Genomic DNA, 26,919 nt, shown 5'->3' with positions numbered 1-26,919 from the left:
TGGGATGAGTTGAACTGCAGAGTGAAGGAAAAGCAGCCAACAAGTGCTCAGCATATGTGGGAACTCCTTCAAGACGGTTGGAAAAGCATTCCAGGTGAAGCTGGTTGAGAGAATGCCAAGAGTGTGCAAAGCTGTCATCAAGGCAAAGTGAGGCTACTTTGAAGAATCTAAAATCTATTTTGATTTGATGAACACTTTTTTTGGTTACTACATTATTCCATATGTGTTATTTCATAGTTTTGATGTCTTCACTATTATTCTACAATGTAGAAAAAATAGTAAAAATAAAGAAAAACCCTTGAATGAGTAGGTGTGTCCAAACTTTTGACTGATACTGTACATACAGTACAGCTCCAGGAGTTAGCACTGTACTGTACTTAATGACTTACTCAACATCACTCAACCCTGCCTTACTTACATCAGGCTCTGATTTGAATTTGCAATCAAATTAAGGTATGCTAGCCATGTGACTGAAACAAGTCAAGTCATATGATTTCCATCCTGTGTCTTGTACAGTATTATTCCCCATAGCACTTATCTATAATAACTGTACAATATTTCATACATAACTGTACAGGATGTATACAATATTGCATGTTAGAGCATGTCAGCTGAGGATGATATAGTGTGCTCGCGGTATATGGCCTCTCTCTCTTTCTTTCTCTCCTCTCCTCTCGTCTCCTCTCTGTGAAAGACTAGATGGGGAGCCCAGTTTGAGGTCTCCCAATGGGGCTGGGACACACTCTCCTCTCCTCTCTTCTGTCTTTGGGATAAAACACTGGTCCGTGGTCTATGCTCTGCAAGGCGTAATGCAGGGAAGCCTTGTCTTGTTAAAAGCACAAGGGTACATATCACTTTTGCAAATGCACACAGGGTCTCATTAAAGTTTCATGTAAATTGTCATGTTTTATTGAAACAATTATGAGGTTATCTGCTGAAAGAGGTTGGCCAGCCCCCTTCCTCCTCCGTCGGTCCCTCTGCTCGCTTCCACTCCTTTCAAAACCACTACAGCCATCAACGGCAGGCAGGGCAGGACACAATGTAGAGGCAGGAGCTGAAACATTACGACAGGACATTTCTCTACACACTGCACATTTCCCGTTATGATTGGGTGAGAGGGGCTGATGTGTAAAACTCAGAGATTAGAGGCTGCCTCTGCCCTGCATCGAGTTTGCTTGGTGGCCATTTTCAGGATGTTGCATAGTACAGTATTTCAAACCTGTAGTTTACCTATGTTGATCTGATGTAGGATAAAATGGAGAATTAGAAAATGATAGATTTATGCTTTTTGTTTGTGAAAAGTGATATTTTTTTTTTACACAAAACCAACAGTATATATTCTGGTAGAATAGAATACCGGTATTGGGAATTTTCTGTTGAAATAATAGATGAATGTCTATATTATACATACAAGTTTGGTATGATGTATGTTGTAGACTTATGTTGCATCTGACATTTCTGTGAGCACATATGGATGGATGAACCACCTCTAGCTATTTTGGGTGTGCATGCCTTAAATGATTTACTTCAATATTTCACTTCTCTGTTTCTCTTGATCCCTTTCTCGTTGTTTCTTTCTCTCCACAGACATTCATAGTGCTAAACAGAGGGAAGACAATCTTCCGCTTTAGTGCCAACCCTGCCTTGTACATCATAAGTCCTTTTAATCTTTTCAGGCGAATAGCTATAAAAATTTTGATACATTCATATCCTTTCAAATGGTGTCCTACCAGGAGAGACAACAGTCTTTCCTGTTCGTTTAGAGATTTCACGTTGATGTTGCTCCTTCTGTTTCTGCTGCATGCTGCTATTACTGTTCATATGGCTGCTGCTTCAGTGTTGGTAGTATAGACTGTATCATGTCATGGGTTGATGTTCAAAATGGCACCCTATTCGCTTTATAGTGCACTATATGGAATAAGCCAGGGTGAAGTTTTTGGATGCACAGTCAGCGCTATAGAGTCTGAAAGCTGCAGATATCAGCAAGGGCAAGACTGTTAAACCACAGTGGGGAAAAATACATGGATATACTCTTTAAATTGAAGATTAAACCACCAATGAGAATGGGTAAATGCCAAAGTAGATGATCCTTAATCTTGGAAAGAGTACATGTATGGTTTTACATTTAATCAATCCTTAACCTGACAACCATAAACCCTCTTACTAAGCCCCCTTGTAGAGGGGCTTCTAAAGTCTTCTAAAAAAAGAGGGATTACTTTTTCTTCTTTCCCTTTTTTTGGGAGACTTCTAGTACCTATTAACCCAGGCTAGCACCCAATGATTTCCACAGAAACCTTAGGTAACGTAGACATACCTATGTTTTACGCTTACGGAACTGATCAGAGCAGATTGTTAAATTGGGAGAGGGGAGGAGTGGAGGGCTAGTGTAAGAGTGACTTCGATAAGAATGCAGGTATTAATCCAGTATTATTCAGTTATAGTGTATTAAGACTTGTTATGATAAATTACCTGCTTATAATGTATTATTTCCTCAGGATGACTCTCAGCCATGGAGAAGGGGAGGGAACTCTGACTAATAATGATGTCACATCCCGTCTTTAGATGTTAAAAGAAGGGATAGCTATTGTCTACCAATATAAGAGTAGGTCAGATGGCTTAGTCCATACATCCTACATCCATCGATCTATTAAGATGATGAAAATAGCACTGAAACTGATCCTCATTCGTGATCCTGACCTGGGCACCGACTTATAGACATTATATATCGCTACAGACTCGACAGGTAGATGTATAGACATATCCAGTTACAAAATGTGTATTTGACCCACAGTCCATCCATGCACCCACAAGAGATTGTGCTCGAATACCACAGACAATCTGTTTTGAAGTATTACTTTGAGATTTGAGAGTGAAATTAATATGGGGGTTGCTGCTATTTTAACAGTCACACAAATCCAGGCCTCAAAGTCATAAACCTTCTCAGACTAGGAGTGCTGATCTCGAATCAGTTTTAAGTTATGATGAATACAAATATATGGACAGGGAGGACCTGATCTTAGATCAGCACTCATACTGTGAGACATTTTGTGAATACGGGCCTGATGAGTCTTAGTTATTGAAATCCTTGAAATTGTTGGTACTATAAGGCCTACTACTTCAAGGTTAATCCTGTCTTGAGAAGTTTGATCGTGACGTCAATCACTTCCGAGATTGGACTTCCCACTCAGCACCAATCACAGCCTGCCATGTGGGTCTGCTGACACATCAGGGTTGCATCTCAATAGTCTAAAGATGTGTCCTCTCCTTGTCTCCTACTGGTCGCTTCTCTTCTCTTTGTCATTAAACCACTAGACAGGTGAGATGTAATTCATTGCTAGATAGACTCCGTTTTGATTTTCACATGGTCTGTTTTGAGATCAGTGTAGATAAAGGAAATGAGACGTAGAGGAGAGGAAGTCACTTTAGAATATTGAAATACATCCCTGATTGCTCTACTGCTGACATTGGAGTTTCCTTCACACTACCACGTTTTTTTCCTGTGGTGAAGCCTTGTTAGTCTTGAAATGTAGAGTGCAGTATGGTTCATGGTTACATCCCAAATGGCACCATTATAGTGCACTATGTTTGACCAGGGCCCACAGGGGTCTATAAAGGGAATAGGGGGCTGTCCACTCCCACCACCTATACATTAGATCAATATTTAATGGGAAATAATGGTTTTAGGGGGAACCTATATGTGACCTGTGGACACACTTAACCCATTGTACTAGTATTTCAGTTAGTGTTAAGTTCATCTACTATGAAAAGTCCATTAGGATATACTTTTAGCTAGATTTGATGTGTTCATTCTTGCCTTTTGCAGATGTATGAATACTTCTACAAATGTAGGATCTTAATTTGAGCCAGTTTGCTACAGCAGGAACATTATCCTGCAGCAACAGGAAATGATCATTAATGGACATTTCAAGTCTGACATTTCAAAATGGAAATGACAAACGCCAGAAACCTTTTTAATGGTCACATACACGTTTTAAATATCCTGCATTGCAGGAAAGTTCTCCTGCAACAGGGTGATCAGATTAAGATCCTAAATGTGTATTTATAGTATGCAGTAGCAATGGTTCAGTAGTACTACAGTAGTAGGATATGAGTCATTCTACAGAAGGGGTGCAAAAAAGAATACAATTTGGATCCTATTTTTCCCAAACTTTCAGCAATATATCATTTATACTACTCACACACATTGCTTGTATTGCATATTTGAAATATTTACCTGAATTCCTTACCGCTCCACTAAATTTGTCGCTACCGAAACATAGTGAAGAAGTAATAGAGAGCCACGCACAGCCACCGTTCGATATAAATAGGTGTATAAACAATGACTTTGTTCTATTTTAATTTAACAATATGTTTGTAATAGCCTTTGGTTGAATTAGAACATACAGTACTTGTATCATGATGTAAATAAATGTCCTAAGTTTGGAGACAACTGTTTTTTTTTAAATGTTTTTTTGGGGGGGGGGGGGGGGGGGGGGGTTGGGACTGCAATTTGCACCACTTCTGTCGAGTCATCCATATCTCCTATGAGAGAGAGTGAAAAGAGTGTACATAATCTGCATGAACTGAATGGAAAATGACCATCAAACGTAATGTGATAGATAGTAAACTGTTTCGGATGACATTTTTGGGTTTGTTTCCCACTGTGACTTTTCCTTAATTCATTTCCTCACTCTTTTCAGCATGATCATTATGTGTACTATTTTGACCAACTGTATATTCATGACTTTTAGTGATCCTCCTGAGTGGTCCAAACAAGTAGAGTAAGTACACGTTTATTATATTTATCTACACAAGTACATAGTAAAATACTAGAACAAGTTTATTACGCATGTCTCAACCAACATCAGATCAATTTTATCATTGGTGTATTACTAACCGTGCTCAAAAGTCGTAGGTTGTGTCTGAAATCTTTCTCGCCTACTACTTACTAAAACTACATACCGTGTAATAAAATTAAATCCTGCCAATTAGGCCATACTCATTTCCAACATACTATAAAACGGTCTATTTAGAACGCAAGTTGGGTATTCGGACGACGCCTTAGTGTTTTACCAGTGCATCATTTCAACAAATAAAAACTCTTTGTTGTTCATGGATTTGATAAATTGCTCATTCTGATCATGCTTCCATGCTTCTGTCTTCCAGGTACACGTTCACAGGGATTTATACGTTTGAATCTCTTGTAAAAATTGTCGCTCGAGGATTCTGTATAGATGGGTTTACATTCCTAAGGGATCCATGGAACTGGCTGGATTTCATGGTCATTTCTATGGCGTAAGTATCAGACTCATACCTACCTGTTCCTTCTTCTAAGAAATACTTAGCATTATTACTGTGTGAGATCATTGAGTAGAGCATAAATACAACTCAAGTTATTTTTACTGTCCAGTCTTTCTTCCTTTCTCTTTACATTGGGAAAGAGTGGTTCAATCAGGTGTTTACAGAAAGGTTCCTGACTTGTTCCTGTATACTCCCTTATCTCTCCCCCATTTTCTCTCTCTCTCTCTCACTGTCTCTCTCTCTCTCTCTCTCTCTCCATTTTTCTATCTCAATTTGCTCTCAACCATGTTGAATTTGACATGATATAGATGTATAGTTACTAATACATGACATTTTTTACAAACTAACTATAACGCTAACTATTTATAACTATATACTACCATGTTTTTGATGATACGTAGAACTAGTTCAGCGACTTGGGCTTTGAATATCTTAAACATCAAGAAGTGCTTCTGTTGAACCACTACATTTGTGATTGTATCTGTGTGTAAATAACAAGAGCTTGTAACTTTGATTTGATTCTGCAGGTATATAACAGAGTTTGTAAACCTAGGCAATGTCTCAGCTCTGCGCACGTTCAGAGTGTTGAGGGCATTGAAAACTATTTCTGTAATTCCAGGTAAGACAGGATGGGGGAATGGGGGTTTGGTCCATGGGGTCAGTGTTAGGTGTATTGTGGGTTGTGTTTTTTCTTTCCTTTTTCCTTTCCTCCCCTTCAGTGGACAGGCTCTGTGAGTGGCGTCGTGGTTACTTCCTGGTTCGGTGCGTGCGTAGCGTGCGTGGTGGTGTTGTGGTGCTCTTGCGTGTGGTTTTGTCATTGGTGTTTGTTTGTGTGTGATCCTTCCCCTGTTTACAGATATATAACAGAGTTTGTGGACCTGGGCAATGTCTCTGCGCTGAGAACATTCAGAGTTCTCCGAGCATTGAAAACTATCTCTGTCATACCAGGTGAGATTCAGTTTAAACACTAAGGCTGATACTTATATCTCACCCTTTTACTTTTCTTATACTCACTATTATTATAATTTGTAAGCAACAAAAAAAAGATTTGGAAATAATAATCATTTTTATTTATTTTTTTCCAAAATTATCAAAAATGGTACTAATACATTTTTGATAGGCTTTGCAGTCTACTCCAGGGCCCTCCAACGTGTCTGCACTCTCTTCTACTAAAACTCTCATCCTAAATAAGGCTCTAATTTCCAAGGCAGCTGTGGTTCTCCTCAGAAATTGCTGTAAGCCGCTGCAAATGGCTATTATAAAGAAAAGGACAGTGACAGTACCAGTCCGATAGCATATCACCAGAATACAACCAGAGACAAAGTCAAATATATATGTTGATTATATATGGGATACATTTTTCTTTAGCTTAACAAAAGGAATAGCTTATAGTTAACTAACCTTTACTAATTCACTGTACTATACACTTTGTCTAGGACAGTTTAGCTCATCAGCTACAGTAAAGCTCATCCATAGTACTTTCACCATTGGATAAAGCCTCCAGGTTTTTTCGGAAGATGAAGATAATTATTCATATAATATAAAAATAACTTGATAATTGGCTTGGAAGAAAATATTCAATTAACAAAAATCCATTTACATGATTTATTACAAAGGATGGAAATGTCCGAATTTTACTCTATGTATCCGACTTGAAGAAGAAAGCTAGAGTATGTTGACGTCAAGTTGAGAGCTGACATAGCTCTTAGCGACAGCCCACAGAATATATCCAGAAACATATATATAGAGAGTTAGACCAGGTTTTAGAACGGCTGCCATGTTAGCATCCATATAGAACTTTACTCTTGAATTGTTGGTGTTGATGTAACAATACGAGAGCACCTCCGAGAAATGACCTATGAAATGACCCACTGTAAAACAAGCAAAAAAGAGCAGCGAATTGAACAGACTTTCTTAGTGATTAGCATTCTGGATAACGTGTTGTATCTGCTTTCACGTCTTAATAGGTTTTGAAAACTATCCGAAATAAACAGCCTCCCAAGTGGCGCAGTGGTCTAAGGCGTCACTACAGACCTATGTTCGATTCCGGGCTGTGTCACAACCAGCTGTAACCGGGAGTCCGGTAGGGCGGCGCACAATTGGCCCAGCGTTGCCCGGGTTAGGGGAGGGCTTTACTTGGCTCATCGCGGTCTAGCGACTCCTTGTGACGGGCAGGGTGCCTGCAGGCTGACTTCGGTCGTCAGTTGAACGGTGTTTCCTCCGACATATTGGTGCGGCTGACTTCCGGGTTGGGCGGGTGTTAAGAAGTGCGGTTTGGCAGGTCATGTTGCGGAGGAGTTGCAAGATAAGATCGCAATTGGATATCACGAAATTGTGGAGACAAAAGGGCAAAATACAAACAAAAAAAAGATAAATTAAAAAAATAAACAGCACAAATGGAAGCATTAATAATCACTTAATAATCACTCTGGAGGAAAAGGTGGCGTCTCGGAACGTATGGCTGTGAACTCTCTATATATATGGCTGTGAATATATCTATTATTGATGAAGACTGCCAAGCCTAGTTTGTGGACATATTTTATGCTGCATGATGCTTTTTAGTCACTTGCTTTACAGTATTAGCCTACCAAGAAGCTTGGCTGATATCAAAATGGCAGTGAAATCGTTTGTTTTTCCAGTTTTCGGTTGCTGTTTTGTTTATTTTGATGATACCTTTTTAGAAATAATACTTGACAAGAAAGTAGAACACGAGCATATTTTCTGCTGATATTCTAAAGCGTTGTAGAATGCTGATGGGGGGACTGAATGACCCACTAACCTTTAATTGAGTCAACTCATACGGTACCTACAGTACATACAGTATCAGTCAAAAGTTTGGACACACACACTCATTCAAGGGTTTTTCTTTATTTTTTACTATTTCCCCGTTTGTAGAATAATAGTGAAGACATCAAAACTATGAAACAACACATTTGGAATCATGTAGTAACCAAAAAAGTGTTAAACAAATCCAAATATATTTTAGATTTGAGGTTCTTCAAAGTAGCCACCCTTTGCCTTGATGACAGCTTTGCACACTCTTGGCATTCTCTCAACCAGCTTCATGAGGTAGTCACCTGGAATGCATTTCAATTAACAGCTGTGCCTTGTTAAAAGTTAATTTGTGGGATTTCTTTCCTTTTAAGGAAAAGTTGTGTTGTGACAAGGTAGGGGAGGTATACAGAAGATAGCCCTATTTGGTAAAAGACCAAGTCCATATTATGGCAAGAACAGCTCAAATATGCAAAGAGAAACGACATTCCATCATTACTTTAAGACATGAAGGTCAGTCAATCTTGAAAATGTCAAGAACTTTGAAAGTTTGTTCAAGTGCAAAAACCATCAAGCGCTATGATGAATCTGCCTCTCATGAGGACCGACATAGGAAAGGAAGACACAGAGTTAGCTCTGCTGCAGAGGATAAGTTCATTAGAGTTAACTGCACCTCAGATTGCAGCCCAAATAAATTATTCACGGAGTTCAAGTAACAGACACATCTCAACATCAACCGTTTAGGGGAGACTGTGTGAATCAGGCCTTCATGGTTGAATTGCTGCAAAGAAACCACTACTAAAGTACACCAATAATAACAAGAGACTTACTTGGGCCAAGAAACACGAGCAATTAGACTGGTGGAAATCTGTCATTTGGTCTGGAGTTCAAATTTGAGATTTTTGGTTCCAACTGCCGTGTTTTTGTGAGATGCAGAGTAGGTGAACGGATGAGCTCTGCATGTGTGGTTCCCACAGTGAAGCATGGAGGAGGAGGTGTGATGGTGTGGGGGTGCTTTGCTGGTGACACTGTCAGTGATTTATTTAGAATTCAAGGCACACTTAACCAGCATGGCTAGCACAGCGTTCTGCACCGATAAGGCATCACATCTGGTTTGCGCTTAGTGGGACTATCATTTGTTTTTCAACAGGACAATGACCCAACACACCTCCAGGCTGTGTAAAGGCTATTTGACAAAGAAGGCGGGTGATGGAGTGCTGCATCAGATGACCTTGCCTCCACAATCACCCGACCTCAACCCAATTGAGATGGTTTGGGATGAGTTGGACCGCAGAGTGAAGGAAAAGCAGCCAACAAGTGCTAAGCATATGTGGGAACTCCTTCAAGACTGTTGGAAAAGCATTCCAGGTGAAGCTGGTTGAGAGAATGCCAAGAGTGTGCAAAGCTGTCATCAAAGCAAAGGGTGGCTACTTTGAAGAATCTAAAATATATTTGGATTTGTTTAACACTTTTTTGGTTACTACATGATTCCAAATGTGTTGTTTCATAGTTGTGATGTCTTCGCTATTATTCTACAATGTAGAAAATAGTACAAATAAAGAAAAACCCTTGAATGAGTATGTGTGTCTGAACCTTTGACTGGTACTGTATATGATATGATATATGAAGGATGGTCAAATGTGGTTCTTTATCCTCAGCACACAAAGCTGGGCAAAACTGGTTGAAATGACCTAATGATAACTTCATGCTGAAATTACATCATGATGACCTGTTTCTAGTTGTAATGATGTCATTTTAACCTGTTTACTCACTGGGTTATTGTTCTTCTCACAGAAAATAGTAACTGCTGTTTTCTCTTATTTTGATGGAACATTTTTGGGGGAATCTGTTGTATTGACAACTCAGGTGATGTCAAAGCAGTGAGGTGACAAAAATAAACAACTACTTATCTCAGATTAATTTAAAGAAAACGCTGTCTGGATAATATTCAATGGCCGTGTCCGAAGTCTCGCCTACCACTTACTAAAACTACTTAATGTGGGCTAATCATACTACATACTTTTTTAGAAAGTACTGTGTAGTAAAAATGTATGCAGTAAAAATAAATATCAACATACTATGAAGTATGTGATGATGGGTATGCTTAGGCAAACAAACTATGAACGGAAATAAGTGGCTACTGTTAACACATTTTTTGTTGCTTAATAAAATATATATTTTTAGAAAAGCAGTGTTTTCCCCCTCTGTTGAGTTAAAATTAGTGTATTGAATTATATTTTATTTCTATATTTTTTTGTAGTTAACTCCTAAAAACTATAGTCTACACTGTAACGGAAAACTGTAAATTATACGGTAATGTTTTGTATTATCAACAGTAAAATAAGTTTTATTGCAGCATACTGTAAATTATGGTGCATTGTGGGAAAATGTTGTGGCCTGGGAAATAATTGCTGTATTTTAATGGTTCTGTAATTTCACCCCACAGAATACAGTGCCGTACCGTATTTTTGCAGTGCCAAAAACCTTTTGACCGCTAGTGAGTGCATGGTATTGTTGTTACTGATACATTAACATATTTTGTGTCGTGCCTTGTAAGAGGCTATATTTGTTGCACCCTTAAGTTAGAATGCTGTACCAATTTAATTCGTATGAGGTTACAGTGCCCCATCAATTAAACATTTACAGGGGACAGATTGGAGTGGCAGCGTCTTAAACCTTAAATGGTTGAGCATTTTGCCATGTCCTTTTGGTTTGTTTTCCCTGTAGTCGCTGCAAGTTTGGAAGCCTTTGTTAAGGCCTCTAGAAGTGCAGTTGATATAAAACACAAAATATTCATTAATATGCTGTAAAGTTTGTAAACACTTGATTTAGCAGCCAACCTGCTTGCACCAATCCCTTGTAATTACAGTAAAATACTGTCATTACACAGTACTTGCTTTGATACCATGTAATATGAAATACCAATTTACTGCCAAATTCATGGTAACCTCTGTACAGTGTTGGTATCTTATTTTAATCAAAAATTGAAACTAAATGGCATCACACGTTACTATCAGTGCCTTTGGGAAAGTATTCAGACCTCTTGACTTTTTTCCACATTTTGTTAGGCTACTGCCTTATTCTAAAATGTATTACATATTTTTTTCCTCTCATCTGTCTACACACAATACCCCATAATGACAAAGCAAAAACTGTTTTTTAGACATTTTTGCAAATTTTTCTTTGCAGATCCTCTCAAGCTCTGTCTTCTTGGATGGGGAGCATTGCTGCACAGCTATTTTCAGGTCTCTCCAGAGATCGGGTTCAAGTCTGGGTTCTGACTGGGCCACTCAAGGACATTCAGAGACTTGTCCCGAAGCGTTGTCTTGGCTGTGTGCTTAGGGTTGTTGTCCTGTTGGAAGGTAAACCTTCGCCCCAGTCTGAGGTCCTGAGCACTCTGGAGCAGGTATTCATCAAGGATCTCTCTGTACTTACCTCCGTTCAACTTTCCCTCGATCCTGACTAGTCTCCCAGTCCCTGCCGCTGAAAAACATCCCCACAGCATGATGCTGCCACCACCATGCTTCACCGTACGGATGGTGCCAGGTATCTTCCAGACCTGACGCTTGGCATTCAGGCCAAAGAGTTCAATCTTGATTTCATCAGACCAGAGAATCTTGTTTCTCATTGTCTGAGAGTCTTTAGGTGCCTTTTGGCAAACTCTAAGCAGGCTGTCATGTGCCTTTTGCTGAGGAGTGGCTTTCGTCTGGTCGCTCTACCATAAAGGCACCATAAAGGCCTGATTGATGGAGTGCTGCAGAGATGGTTGTCCTTCTGGAAGGTTCTCCCATCTCCACAACTCTGGAGCTCTGTCAGAGTGACCATCAAGTTCTTGGTCACCTCCCGGACCAATGCCCTTCTCCCCCGTGTGCTCAGTTTGACTGGCCGGACAGCTCTAGAAAGAGTGTTGGTGGTTCCAAACTTCTTCCATTTAAGAATAATGGAGGCCCATGTGTTCTTGGGGATCTTCAATGCTGCAGACATTTTTTGGTACCCTTCCCCAGATCTGTGCCTCGACACAATCCTGTCTCGGCGCTCTACGGACAATTCCTTTGACGTCATGGCTTGGTTTTCACTCTGGCATGCAATGTCAACTGTATAGATATAGACAGGTGTGTGCCTTTCCAAATCATGTCCAATCAATTTAATTTACCATAGGTGGACTACAATCAAGTTGTAGAAACATCTCAAGGATGATCAATGTTAACAGGATGCACCTGAGCTCAATTTCGAGTCTCATAGCAAAGGATCTGAATACTTATGTAAATGAAATCAAAATCAAAAAAAATGTTTTCGCTTTGTCATTATGAGGTTTTGTGTGTAGATTGCTGAGGATCTTTTTTAAAATTTCATCCATTTTAGAATAAGGCTGTAACGTAACAAAATGTTGGAGAAGTCAATGGGTCTGAACACTTTCTGAAGGCACTGTATATATCCTCACTATGATGAGGCTTTGGGTGTAAGGTGCCTCCTTTCATTTCTGCACCAAATCATGTCCCAAAAAATGTATGTACCATAGACTTGCATTGGATTGCTCCAATCATACTCACCTTAAATTGTACTGCTTTATTAAATCAGTAAATGATAAATGTTTAGGCTCCCCTAATGGTATATACAGTATATAACTTAATTAGATTATACATTACTTTTTCTTAAATGATTAAATATTAAATACATTTACCTCAAAATTGTTTTGCTGGAATGACTTTTAGTTTTTGTTTCGAGGAAAAATATTAGATTATTAGTTGAGCAAGAGGTTTGGCAGCCAGGGAAAGTGTCCCAAGTAAAATTGGTGACATAAAGTGGTTTCTGTGAGAATTATAGGCAGGGGGTTAGATAGCCCACGTTCGTCCTTAGAATGCATAATCTAATGTTGTTTCCCACCATTCCATAATTTTGGTATAGCGTGTCCTCGTATCTGATTGTCAAATACACGTGGGTATGAAAAGACAATTCTCTTCCTCAATAGCATGAAAAGCCGAAAATATTATAACCTCCTGGCATTTAAAGCATAGCATTTTCTTTTAAACTTTATATACTAAAAAACATTATATTCGCATACCCAAAATGCTTACTATTTAGACCGCAAGTATGGGTATTCAGGCAAGGCCATTAAGAATAAATAGATGTTATTATGTATGAAGTAAATTCACGCAGGAGCGTCACTGAGAATATAGCAAAAATGGTTTGTTATTATGTCAACGATATATTGATTAGGTGCATAACGCCTTATTAGTGGTCAATTTTTGCCACTAGTCGGCATCGTAGTGGTTTCGTTTTTTTGGTGCATTCAAGACAACTGGGGAATCTGGAAAAAACTATGAAAAATTGTGTCGTCAGTGATCTCTTCATGTCGGAGAGGTCGTGACTCTAGGAAGATACCAGAGTTTCCGATTTGTAATTCCATGTTGAATGACAGTTTAAAAAAAAAAATCACAGTCTGAGCTCGTTTTTTTCAGAGTTCCCAGTTCTATTGAATGCACTGATGTCAGAGTTCTGAGATTTCCTTGTTCCGAGTTCTGAGTTCCGAGCTGTCTTGAACACACCATAAGATGGGAGCATATTATAGAATGAGAGGCAAAGCCTCTTGTACCACTAGTGCAGGCTTGGTCTAAACCAAAAATGGGCCCTGGGAATGTGAGAGGTGAGTCGCGAGTTATGAGAATACATCTATAATCACACCCTATTTTGTTCTTAATTTGGGTTGTTGGATGACAATTTGGGTCACCGATGTTCAATTTCACATTTGCGTCTCGAGCTGAAAAGGTTTAAGTACCCCTAAAGTAAAGAGTCAACAGAAGCCCCTCAGGGGTTTCGGTTCCATGTTTGAGGGGACTTTCTGGTTTCAAGAGTAAGAGACATTCCGTTTCCAGAAATGTTTGGAATCCTCCTGCACTTTATGGACCCATTGCTTCAGCCACTGTGAGTTCTGCCTGAGGATGATGCCTGTCCTGAAGGTAAAATAATATGATTCTGTCTTCAGTAAAGCTCTGTAGGTTTGGAGAAAGAGTCTGGCTGTAGTAGGGTTGGGCTAAGAAGGGGTAAGAGTCTGTGCTTCAACCTAACGACAATAAAATACAAGAAAAGAAGAAAGGAAAGGCCACAGAGTGGCAATGGCATTGAATTGTTTCTGTTCAGCCTTGGAGTTTAAATGACCTGCATGTGGTTGGTTTCGATTCCTGCCTGCTTGTGCCTCTGTCCTCTTATCATGGCCCCCTTGTTGTGCTGCTGTGCTTCCTTTCTTTCTTTTCCTTTCTTTCTTATGAATTTTCACTGTTCTGTTTCGTCCTCCCCCTCTAGTTCAGGTGTAATCCACCATTGGCCCTGCTGGCTAGAAGTGCAAATCTTTTGAAAGGCAAGATACTATAGGTCTCTTCCTGGTTCAATAGTGATATCTCTTCCTGGTTCAATAGTGACATATTATCTCTGTCATATTTTTCTCTGACTAACTGTATAAAGCCATTGAGTGTCTCAATACTGAAGCTCAGAACAGAGGGGGATGGCTCTTTAATATTTCTTGTTCGTTTTGTATTTAAAAATGTGTTGTATGTGTTCAGTTGTTGAAATTTGTCTAAAGTTTGACTGTCTTTAACCAATGAAATGTAAATTTAAGTAACATTTCTGTGATTATGTTAATGAAACTACTTTCAGTATTCTATTTGCCAAGATTTAACCAAATGTCAATTTTTCAGCCCACCTTCTTAAAGACAATTTTACCTTTCTGATATACACTGAGTATAACAAATATTAGGAACACCTTCCTAATATTGAGTTGACCCCCCCCAACAAAACCTTTGTCCCTCAGAACAGCCTAAATTTGTTGGGGGTATAGACTCTGCAAAGTGTCAAAAGCATTCCTCAGGGATGTTGGCCCATGTTCTCTCCAATGCTTCATACATTAGTGTCAAGTTGGCTGAATGGTGGAGCATTCTTGATACATAGGGGAAACTTGAGCGTGAAAAACCCAGCAGCGTTGCAATTAGTATGGGGTATGGGCCTGGCACCTACTACCATACCCCGTTGAAAAGCACTTATATTTTTTGTCTTGCCCATCCACCCTCTGAATGGCACACATACGCAATGCATGTGTCAGTTGTCTCAGGGCTTAAACATAATTATTTAACCTGTCTCCTCCCCTTCATCTACACTGATTGAAGTGGATTAAACAAGTGACATCAATAAGGGATCATAGCTTTCACCTGGATTCACCTGGTCAGTCTGTGACATGGAAAGAACAGGTGTTCTTAATGTTTTGTATAATCAGTTTACAAAGTGCATTCGGGAAAGTATTCAGACCCCTTGACTTTTTCCACATTTTACTTTACATCCTTATTCTAAAATGGATTAAATTGTTTTTTTACCATCATCAATCTACAAACAATACCCCATAATGATAAAGCAAAAAACTGTTTTTTAGACATTTTTGCAAATGTAAAATTAAAAACTGAGTGCACATTTACATAAGTATTCTGCTCCTTTACTCACTAATATGTTGAAGCACCTTTGGCAGCAATTACAGCCTCGAGTATTCTTGGGTATGACGCTACAGGCTTGGCACAGCTGTATTTTGGGGAGTTTCTCCCAGACTTCACTGCAGATCCTCTCAAGCTCTGTCAGGTTGGATGGGGAATGTCGCTTCACATTTATTTTCAGGTCTCTCCAGATATGTTCGATCGTGTTCAAGTCCAGGCTCTGGCTGGGCCACTCAAGGACATTCAGAGACTTGTCCCGAAGCCAGTCCTGCGTTGTCTTAGCTATGTGCTTAGGGTCGTTGTCCTGTTGGAAAGTGAACCTTCACCCCAGAGCAGATTTTCATCAAGGATCTCTGTACTTTCCTCCGTTCATCTTTCCCTCGATCCTGACTCCCAGTCCGTGCAGCTGAAAAACATCCTCACAGCATGATGCTGACACCACCATGCTTCACCGTAAGGATGGTGCCAGGTTTCCTCCAGACGTGACACTTGGCATTAAGGCCAAATAGTTAAATCTTGGTTTCATCAGACCAGAGAATCTTGTTTCTCATGGTCTGAGAGTCTTTTAGGTGCCTTTTGGCAAACTCCATGCGGGGTGTCGAGACTTTTACTGAGGAGTAGCTTCTGCCTGGTCACTCTACCATAAAGGCCTGATTGATGGAGTGCTGCATAGATGGATGTCCTTCTGGAAGGTTCTCCCATCTCCACAGAGGAACTCTGGAGCTCTGTCAGAGCATTTGTGTCTTGGTCACCTCCCTGACCAATGCCCTTCTCCCCCTGATTGCTCAGTTTGGCCAGGCAGCCAGCTCTAGGACGAGTATTGATGGTTCCAAACTTCTTCCATTTAAGAATGATGGAGGCCACTGTGTTCTTGGGGACCTTCAATGCTGCAGACATTTTTTAGTACCCTTCCCTAGATCTGTGCCTCGACACAATCCTTTCTCGGAGCTCTACGGACAATTCTTTCGACCTCATAGCTTGGTTTTTGCTCTGACATGCACTGTCAACTGTGGGACCTTATATAGACAGGTGTGTGCCTTTCCAAATCATGTCCAATCAACTGAATTTACCACAGGTGGACTCCAATCAAGTTGTAGAAACATCTCAAGGAGGATCAATGGAAACAGGATGTACCTGAGCTCAATTTTGAGTCTCACAATAAAGGGTCTGAATATTTATGTAAATTAGATATTTCTGATTTGTATTTTTAATACATTTGCAAAACTTCCTAAAAACCCTTTTTTGCTTTGTCATTATAGGCTATTGTGTGTAGATTCTTTTATTGAATCCATTTTAGAATAAGGCTGTAACGTAACAAAATGTGGAAAAAGGGAAGGGGTCTGAACACTTTCCGAATGCTCTTTACATAACATATAACATATTTTAAACTGGGTGGTTTGAGCCCTGAATGCTGATTGACAGACATCCGTGGTATATCAGACTGTATACCAGGGGTATGACAAAACATTTTTACTGCTGTAACTACATTGGTAACCCATTTATAAGAGTAAAAAGGCACCTCTGGGGTTTGTGATATATGGCCAATGTACCACGGCTAAGGGCTGTGTCCAGGCACTCTGCGTTGCGTCGTGCCTTAGCCATGGTATATTGGCCATATACCACACCCCCTCAGTCCTTAATGCTAAAATACAAACTGTGTATTATACTGATAACATTTACATTCGTATTGTATGTGATTAAATACCCACCTCAGGCATTAGGTTTTAATATGCGTATTATAATGGCCGCTCAGAACAATCCATTCCCTTCAAACAATATACTGTTAGTTGAATGCTGTCTGATGAAGGAATGGCCTTAAAACAGACAGGATAGTACAGTACAGTACTGTAGCTATAGGATCTTTAAAAAATCGCAGTCACCTTGTTTGGGAACTTCAAGACACTTCAAGTATACACACCTTCTGCATCACCTCTTGGTTTGTGCGTGTGTGCGTACGTTTGTCTGTTCGTTCGTCTGTGCGTGTGTGTGTGTTTCTCCCTCTCCAGGCCTGAAGACCATTGTCGGTGCTCTAATCCAATCTGTGAAGAAATTGTCAGACGTTATGATCCTCACGGTCTTCTGTCTCAGTGTCTTCGCTCTGATTGGACTACAGCTCTTCATGGGCAACCTACGGCAAAAATGCGTGATTTGGCCAATCAACTCCACCGAGAACTACTTGGCCAACGGCAGCAAAGGCTTCGACTGGAATGAATACATCAATAACGACAGTAAGTAGCCTAGTCACAGTCAAACACACCAGGGTTGTGTTCTGTAGCGCACAGTGGCACACCATAGCAAAAGGTTTCAATTCTCTGGAAACCTTTGTCCTATATCCCTCTACATAGCTAGAGAGAGATGCTTTTTTGATGCTGTTCTGTGTGTGTGTGTGTGTTTCTTTCACCAGCCAATTTCTACTTCCTGCCTGGACAATTGGATGCCCTTTTATGTGGCAACAGTTCAGATTCTGGGTGAGTACTCTGTCTGTCTGTCTGTCTGTCTGTCTGTCTGTCTGTCTGTCTGTCTGTCTGTCTGTCTGTCTGTCTCCTCAGACCCACTCTTCTCTTATCCTTTTATTAAACCAGACAACTGTACGATACAGCAACCATGATGTTTTTGTATGTACAGTGTATTTTGAAAGTATTCAGACCCCTTCACATTTTCCCAAGTTTTGTTACGTTACTGCCTTATTCTAAAATGGACTAGATAAATAAAAAATCCTGATCAATCTACACACAATACCCCATAAGGGTAAACTGTATTTTTTTTTTGCAAATTTATTACAAATAAAAAACAGAAATACTTTATTTACATAAGTATTTAGACCCTTTGCTATGAGACTTAAAATTGAGCTCAGGTGCATTCCGTTTCCATTGATCATCCTTGAGATGTTTCTGCAACTTGACTGGAGTCCACCTGTGGTAAATTCAGTTGCTTGGGTCCAATAGTTGACCGTGCATGTAAGAGCAAAAACCAAGCTATGAGGTCAAGGGAATTGTCCGTAGAGCTCCGAGACAGGTTTGTGTCGAGGCACAGATTTACATTTACATTTAAGTCATTTAGCAGACGCTCTTATCCAGAGCGACTTACAAATTGGGGAAGGGTACCAAAAAATGTCTGCAGCATTGAAGGTCCCCAAGAACACAGTGGCCTCCATCATTCTTAAATGGAAGAAGTTTGGAACCACCGAGACTCTTCCTAGAACTGTCCGCCCAGTCAAACTGAGCATACGGTGGAGAAGGGCATTGGTCCGGGAGGTGACCAAGGTCACTTTGGTCACTTTGACAGAGCTCTAGAGTTCCTCTGTGGAGATGGGAGAACCTTCCAGAAGGACAACCATCTCTGCAGCACTCCACCAATCAGGCCTTTATGGTAGTGACCAGACAGTAGCCACTCCTCAGTAAAAGGCACTTGACAGCCCACTTGGCCCACTAAAGACTCTGACCATGAGGGACAAGATTATCTGGTCTGATTTAACCAAGATTAAACTCTTTGGCCTAAATGCTAAACGTCACGTTTAGAGGAAACCTGCACCATCTCTACAGTGAAGCATGGTGGTTGCAGCATCATGCTGTGAGGATATTTTCAGCGGCAGGGACTGGGAGACTAGTCAGGATTAAGGCAAAGATGAACGGCGCAAAATACAGAGAGATCTTGATGAAAACCTGCTCAGGACCTCAGACTGGGGCGAAGGTTCACCTTCCAACAGGACAACAACCCTAAGCACACAGCCAAGACAACACAGGAGTGGCTTTGGGACAAGTCTCTGAATGTCCTCCCAGCGAGAGTCCGGACTTGAACCCGATCGAACATCTCTGGAGAGTCCTGAAAATAGCTGTGCAGCAACGCTCCCCATCCAAACTGACAGAGCTTGAGAGGATCTGCAGGGAAGAATGGGAGAAACTCTCCAAATCCAGTTGTGCCACGCTTGTAGCGTCATACCCACGTCTGTAATCACTGCCAAAGTTGCTTCAACAACATACTGAGTAAAGGGTCTGAATACTTATGTAAATGTCATATTTCAGTTTCTTATTTTTAATACATTTGCAAAAATACAAATACAGTTTTAGATTTTTAATGATGGGACATTGTTTGGAGATTGATGAGGGGGGGGGGTGATTGAATCAATTTTAAAATAAGGCTGGGACATAACAAAATGTGGAAAAAGTGAAGGGGTATGATTACTTTCCAAATGCACTGTATACAGTTTAATGAGTCATTGAATGGCTGTGTGGCCCTCTCTCCTCTCCCCCCAGCCGCTGCCCCGAGGGCTACACATGCATGAAAGCTGGGAGGAATCCAAACTACGGTTACACCAGCTTCGATAGCTTTGGGTGGGCTTTCCTGGCTCTCTTCAGACTCATGACACAGGACTTCTGGGAGAACCTCTACATGCTGGTGAGTATGATATACAGTATAAATTATGATAAACAGTATGGTATACAGTATTATAAACATTATGCAGTATGATATACAGTAGGACATACAGTATACACTACCGTTGAAAAGTTTGGGGTCACTTAGAAATGTCCTTGTTTTTTAAAGAAAAGCTATTTTTTTGCCCATTAAAATAACATCAAATTGATCAGAAATACAGTGTAGACATTGTTAATGTTGTAAATGACTATTGTAGCTGGAAACGGATGATTTTTAATGGAATATCTACATAGGCGTACATAGGCCCATTATCAGCAACCATCACTCCTGTGTTCCAATGGCACGTTGTGTTAGCTAATCCAAGTTTATCATTTTAAAAGGCTAATTGATCATTAGGAAACTCTTTTGCAATTATGTTAGCACAGCTGAAAACTGTTGTTCTGATTACAGAAGCAATAAAACGGCCTTCTTTAGACTAGTTGAGTATCTGGAGCATCAGTATTTGTAGGTTCGATTACAGGCTCAAAATGGTCAGAAACAAAGATTTTTCTTCTGAAACTCATCAGTCTATTCTTGTTCTGAGAAATGAAGGCTATTCCTTTTGAGAAACGGAAGATCTCGTACAACGCTATGAACTACTCCCTTCACAGAACAGCGCAAACTGTCTCTAACCAGAAGGAGTGGGAGGCCCCGGTGCACAACTGAGCAAAAGGACAAGTACATTAGTGTCTAGTTTGAGAAACAGACGCCTCAGAAGTCCTCAACTGGCAGCTTCATTAAATAGTACCCGCAAAACACCAGTCTCAACGTCAACAGTGAAGAGGCGACTCCGGGATGCTGGCCTTCTAGGCAGAGTTGCAAAGAAAAAGCCATATCTCAGACAAGCCAATAAAATATTACAATTTGCAAAAGAAAACAGACACTGGACAGAGGAAGATTGGAAAAAAGTGTTATGGACAGACAAATCTAAGTTTGAGGTGTTCGCATCACAATGAAGAATATTTGTGAGATGCAGAAAAAATGAAATTATGCTGGAGGAGTGCTTGACGCCATCTGTCAAGCATGGTGGAGGCAATGTGATGGTCTGGTGGTGCTTTGGTGGTGGTAAAGTTGTAGATTTGTACAGGGTAAAAGGGATCTTGAAGAAGGAAGGCTATCACTCCATTTTGCAACGCCATGCCATACCCTGTGGACGCCGCTTAATTGGAGCCAATTTCCTCCTACAACAGGATAATGACCCAAAGAACAGCTCCAAACTATGCAAGAATAATTTAGGGAAAAAGCAGTTAGCTGGTATTCTGTCTATAATGGAGTGGCCAGCACAGTCACCGGATCTCAACCCTATTGAGCTGTTGTGGGAGAAGCTTGACCGTACAGAGGCCCATGGTACGTAAGAAGTGCCCATCAAGCCAATCCAACTTGTGGGAGAGGCTTCAAGAAGCATGGGGTGAAATCTCTTCAGATTACCTCAATAAATTGACAACTAGAATGCCAAAGGTCTGCAAGACTGTAATTGCTGCAAATGGAGGAATCTTTGACGAAAGCAAAGTTTGAAGGACACAATTATTATTTCCATTAAAAATCATTATTTATAACCTTGTCATCGTCTTGACTATATTTCCTATTCATTTTACAATTAATTTCATGTATGTTTTCATGGAAAACAAGGAGTTTTATAAGTGACCCCAAACTTTTGAACGGTAGTGTATATCTATGATATTGTATCTCTATGCTGGTGAGACAGGCTTGTTGTTTCACATGGTCATCCTTTACCAAATTATATATTGGTTTGGTTTTCACTTTTGAGTCAAATGCAAAATGTGTTGTCCACATATTCAGCTGTCCGATTTGCTTGACTTTGGGTTATATTATACATTACATCTTTACACCCCCCCCCCCCTCCATTACAGTATAGATTACAGCACAGTATAGCAATAACGCCTGGGGGAAGGGAGGATAGTATTTTCTTATACCTGAGATACAGGGAAAATGGCACCCTATTCCCTATATAGTGCACTACTTTTGGCCATATATTTTCTTGGGATTTTTGTGTCTGATGGTGTCTCAAGGAGAGTGGAATATGCCAATATGCCAACTGGCCAATAGTAGTGCACTACATATAGGTATTGAATGCCATTTCAGACACATGCAAGGACAACCGCTAGTAGAGAACACTGGATTCCTGTCAAGAGAAAGATATCCCTCCCACCTTCCACCTGCTACTGTATGACCCAAAGACTCCCCATCCTCCAGTCCAATATAAATACTGTGTTCTCCGGGCTCAACTCGCACAGGCTTTCAGCCTAGCAGCTTCACCTCCATATGCTGGCTCTTGGATCGACTCATGCTGTCTTGCAGCTCAGCGTTCTCATATTCATACTATGGCTCTTAGCTCAATTGATCCTGTTTTACAGTTCAGCAATTTAATCTACATACTGTGGCTCCTGGCTCGACTCATGCTGCCTGTTTTACAGCCTAATCTCCACACTGTGGCTCCTGGCTCGACTCATACTGCCTTCTTTACAGCCTAATCTCCATACTGTGGCCCCTGGCTCGACTCATGCTGCCTGTTTTACAGCCTAATCTCCACACTGTGGCTCCTTATTCCATAGTGCACTACATATTTAGGGTGCCATATGGGATGCAGCTCCTCAGCCAGACAGGCTCTCTAGAATGGTGGAAAGAGACGCTTAGGCTTTGTCATACGGAGCAGAGAGGGCAGGAGTGGTCAGAGGGAGGAGAAGGAAAGGATGAGGACCTGGGGATTACAGTATGGGAAATCAAGGAGACTACGTCTGCATCCCAAATGGCACCTTGTTCCCTATATAGCGAGACACTTTTGACCAGGGCCCATAGGGCTATGGTTAAAGTAGTGCACTATATAGGGAATTGGGTGCCGTTTGGGATGCAGGTTACATGGCTTCTTCTCTCTTAGCTCAGAAGAGACCCGTTTTTTGATCAGATCTCCAATTCTACTGTTGTGCATGTGCCAGTGTTCGCTCATCTGAGCTTTGTAATATGGAGACTCAAGTCACCGTTTGCGTTCATCTGTATTCCAGAAGGATATTTGTGCTCTCCTGTTTTAAATCAAGATACTACAGTACAATATGTGCTGGTTTTCTAAGGAGGAAAATCTGAAATGATCTCAAATGATTTCCCATTGTATTGTATCAGATTGTCCGACCATTATGGTTCAACCTAGCATTTAGATTATGCATGCATTAACTACCCGCTCAAAAATGACCAGGTTTTAAGATTGCAGCCAATCCTATGCACTGTATCCAGAGTATGCTCAGGTGTGTGTGTGTAGAATATTTGGTCTGCAGTACATTTACATTGTGGTCATTTAGCAGACGCGCTTATCCAGAGCGACTTACAGTGAGTGCAGTCATCTTAAGGTAAAACATTTCAAAATGTTATTGAAACGTAAAATGTCAAGATAGCTTTGAGAGACAACCGCATATCACGGTCTTGGTGAGCCAGTTATTTTATGGACTCTGCTGTCCTAATGTCAGGGGGAAGTCTATGTGTGGAATAGGAGGACAGTAGAGTTCCTGTCCTTTTGGCAGTTTGTGCTCCTACGCTGTCTTGCTGGGGAGTGTCGCAGTGTGTTGTGTTGAATATTCTTACCAGCACTACATGTAAACCGCATCCATAATTGATGGGGTAGGGAATTGCTTCTGCCAGAACCCAGGAAGTCCTCTCTCTCTGCCTCAACTCTGCTCCCTACAGACCATACACCCTCTTTTGAAGGGCCCTAGTGCAGACCATACTTTACTCCCTCTTTTGAAAGGGGAACTAAATGTGCATCCAAAATGGCAACCTATTCCCTAAGGGGACTACTTTTTTTTCTAGTAGACTGAAATATTTCCTCTGCATTTATACAGTAGAAAACTAGTACATGACATGGATCATGTAATATATACATGGAATTATGAATAGTACTATGAACCATTTAAGCGACGGGCTATTTTTAAAGGCTGCTTTTAAAGGTATGTTGGAGTCTTCTTTGTCTGCTGCTCTGTGCTTCTGCTCGAGCCTCTTAATCCTCTCTCCGCTGGGGATAGCATCCCAATTCACTGAAATCATTGGGCTTCAGTTAGCTAGCTCGCTAGCTCGCTGGTGGAGTGTGCTTCTACTGCACTGCTTGGAAATCTAGGTCAAAATGCAGATATTGGGGAGTTGTGCCCATGCTGGGAAACTAATACACACACACACACACACACTGGGAACCTAGCGAAATGCAGTCAGTGCATGGAAGTGCTTCTGGCGCTGGCACACTCAAGAATAATTCATATTTCCTAGTTTCAAATCAGTTATAAATCATTGATTATCAGCGTACATAATGTACATGACAGTGAATTCGAATCAGCATCACGCTCTAGTATGCAGAAGGGAATCTAAATATAATTGATTGTGTTTAAAGTGAGGAAGTGTTACAGTAGATCCTACATTTCCACACAGCCTGGATATCTTCACGACTACTCAGTAACTGATACATAACCTCTGACCTCTACCCTCTAACTCTACCTCAATATGAACCTCACAGCCCTGTCATATGTTAGCAGTGGAATGAACCAGATCTGAGTACAGGGGGGGACAAAGTGACAGCCTATTCTGGAGGACTGGATGAGTGACAAGTGTCTGATGCTCTGCTGTACTCTCTGTTCTCTTCCAGACCCTGAGGATGGCAGGGAAGGGATGTTGTTTGGTTTAGAGGTCAGTGGTTATAGGTCAAATATCAGTGTATCTGACCCTCTGTTGTCTTCTCTCTCCCCTCCCAGACCCTGCGGGCAGCAGGGAAGACCTACATGATCTTCTTCGTGCTGGTGATCTTCGTGGGTTCCTTCTACCTGGTCAATCTGATCCTGGCTGTGGTGGCCATGGCCTATGAGGAGCAGAACCAGGCCACCATGGAGGAGGCCGAGCAAAAAGAGGCTGAGTTCAAAGCCATGCTGGAGCAGATCAAGAACCAGCAAGAGGCTGCACAGGTCAGTATCCCAGTGTCTTTGTGTCTCAGCACGTCTATGAGGTTGCGAAATGGCACCCTTTTCCGGATATAGTGCATATGTGTTTGGTCATTTGTGTTTGTTTCTCTGTCTCTGTTGTCACTGGCTCTGCAGGAGGCCACACAGGTCAGTGTCTGTCTGTCTGTTCTGTTCTGTCTGTCTGTCTGTTCTGTCTGTCAGTTCTGTCTGACCGTCTGTCTGTCTCTCAGCAGCTTTCTGTGTATACTGTATGTGCTTGTCTTTCTATTGCCACTGTCTCTGCTTACTTTACTCCTATCCTTGACTGTCTCTTTGGTTTAAATCTGTTGTGCCTAATATAAGCAGTGGAGCCGTGTTCGTTACCGTGCTCCTATACCTCACTGTGTTTGTGACGGAGGTGAGTAACCTTGCCTGAGACCTGAAGATCTGCATGGGCTTCCTGAGCCAATGCCTAGGCTTTGGCTTAGCGGGCTAATGCACTCTTCTGGCTCACAGCAAACCGGGGTTCGAACCCTGTCTGTCACATATGCTTAGTTTAAGTCTGTTTAGCCTGATATAAGCTGTACAGCCATGTCTCTGAAGCCTAGCTACGCAAAATGGCCGTTCTGCGTACTTGCTTAGCAAAAAGACGCACACTTCCACAGCCCCAAGTGAAGTAAGTCAAGTGCAGCTGCAGCCCCGCAATTTGTATCTTGATGGAACTATGCAGGATTGCCATTTTGAGTAGCTAGCTAAATGCATTGCGTATTTGCACAGTGTATAAATTAGGCTTCAGGAGGGCTGGACACACAGGTGTTTTTTTCACTCTCTGTCCTGATGTTGCGGTCTGCGATAGGCCAACGCAATGGCGACGTCGGCAGGCACAGTGTCGGAGGACGTAGCGGAGGACGACGGTGGGGGGAACCTGTCCTGTAGCTCGTCAGAGATGTCCAAGCTCAGTTCCAAGAGCGCCAAGGAGCGGCGCAACCGCAAGAAGAAGTGGCGCCAGAAAGAGCAGTCACAGAGGGAGGAGAAGGGGGACTGCGAGAAGTTCGTCAAATCCGAGTCAGACGACGGCAGCAAGAGGAGCCGCTTCCGTTTCCCTGACAACCGGTTGGGTCGAAAGTCTTCCATCATGAACCAGGTGAGATGACGAAGGTTGAAGGTCACAGTGCAATGTATTCTGGGGCATAGATCATTTAGCCTTGAGCGATAAACTCAGATAAACACTATTTAGAGCTTTGTAATGTATCTGTTTAAGGCTCCTACTACAGTGTGAAGTATATTGGCTGTAGCTAAAGGTTATAACCAGTTTATAGCATCATAACATATACAGTACTGTGTGTATATTTGTTGTAGCTAAAGATACAGTAGCATGCATTCAAGGCTTGAATTATTAACAGTGAGTACATGAATGTTTCAGTGAGAGAACAGCAGTCACACAGTGTTGTTTTGCTCTGGCATCTTTCATAGGGTACCGTTACTGTATCTGTTCAACAACACAGGGCAGTATTCTTTCATGTGTTCATGTGAATTCTATGGGTGTTAGAACTATGTTTTGTCTGAGATCTTGGTCATCGTCATCATCAGTATTAGAGAATAGACCCGCTAACCAGATGAGTACTCAAGCAGGCTTACAGATACAGTACAGGTCCAGGTTCACAGTGAGAACAGTGGTATGCATACAGCTCATATTTCCATAGAATAACTAGAATGGAGAATCTCATTCAAATCAATGTTCCGACTTTGCGTGGACTGGCAGCAATATTGAGTGTACCCATAGAAGAAAAACACAAAGTAGAAGCAGGAAGTGAATCTTTCCCATGCAGCGTTGGGCTCAGCTGTGTGTTTCTCCTGTCTGACTGTCCTGTGTTTGACCTTGCTGGGGTAGAATGTCAGTCACCTAATTATTTGATTATACGACAGGGTCTGGGTATGAGGGCACTGCGCTTTACTGGCTACAATCATACCTTACCAACCGGACCCACTACACCTCCCTCAATGGTCATACCTCTGACTCAGCTGCTGACACA

At 41.3% G+C, this 26,919-nt stretch overlaps 1 protein-coding gene across 1 annotated transcript in view; it reads left to right on the top strand.

The window, feature by feature from the left end:
* LOC115102663 (sodium channel protein type 8 subunit alpha-like) overlaps nt 1-26,919 on the top strand; it is a 90,523-nt gene that overhangs the window by 25,136 nt on the left and 38,468 nt on the right. Inside the window, exons 3-11 of the mRNA XM_065005528.1 lie at nt 1,588-1,706; nt 4,692-4,781; nt 5,167-5,295; nt 6,158-6,249; nt 17,552-17,773; nt 17,950-18,013; nt 19,799-19,940; nt 24,704-24,910; nt 25,743-26,030. Coding sequence (XP_064861600.1) covers nt 1,588-1,706; nt 4,692-4,781; nt 5,167-5,295; nt 6,158-6,249; nt 17,552-17,773; nt 17,950-18,013; nt 19,799-19,940; nt 24,704-24,910; nt 25,743-26,030 — 1,353 coding nt within the window. The remainder of the gene's footprint in view (nt 1-1,587; nt 1,707-4,691; nt 4,782-5,166; nt 5,296-6,157; nt 6,250-17,551; nt 17,774-17,949; nt 18,014-19,798; nt 19,941-24,703; nt 24,911-25,742; nt 26,031-26,919) is intronic.

The sequence above is a fragment of the Oncorhynchus nerka genome, linkage group LG20 (assembly GCF_034236695.1).
Source record: "Oncorhynchus nerka isolate Pitt River linkage group LG20, Oner_Uvic_2.0, whole genome shotgun sequence".
Taxonomy (NCBI): Eukaryota; Metazoa; Chordata; class Actinopteri; order Salmoniformes; family Salmonidae; genus Oncorhynchus; species Oncorhynchus nerka.
The sequence above is the reverse complement of the archived record's forward strand: the minus strand, read 5'-3'. Positions and strand labels throughout refer to the sequence as shown.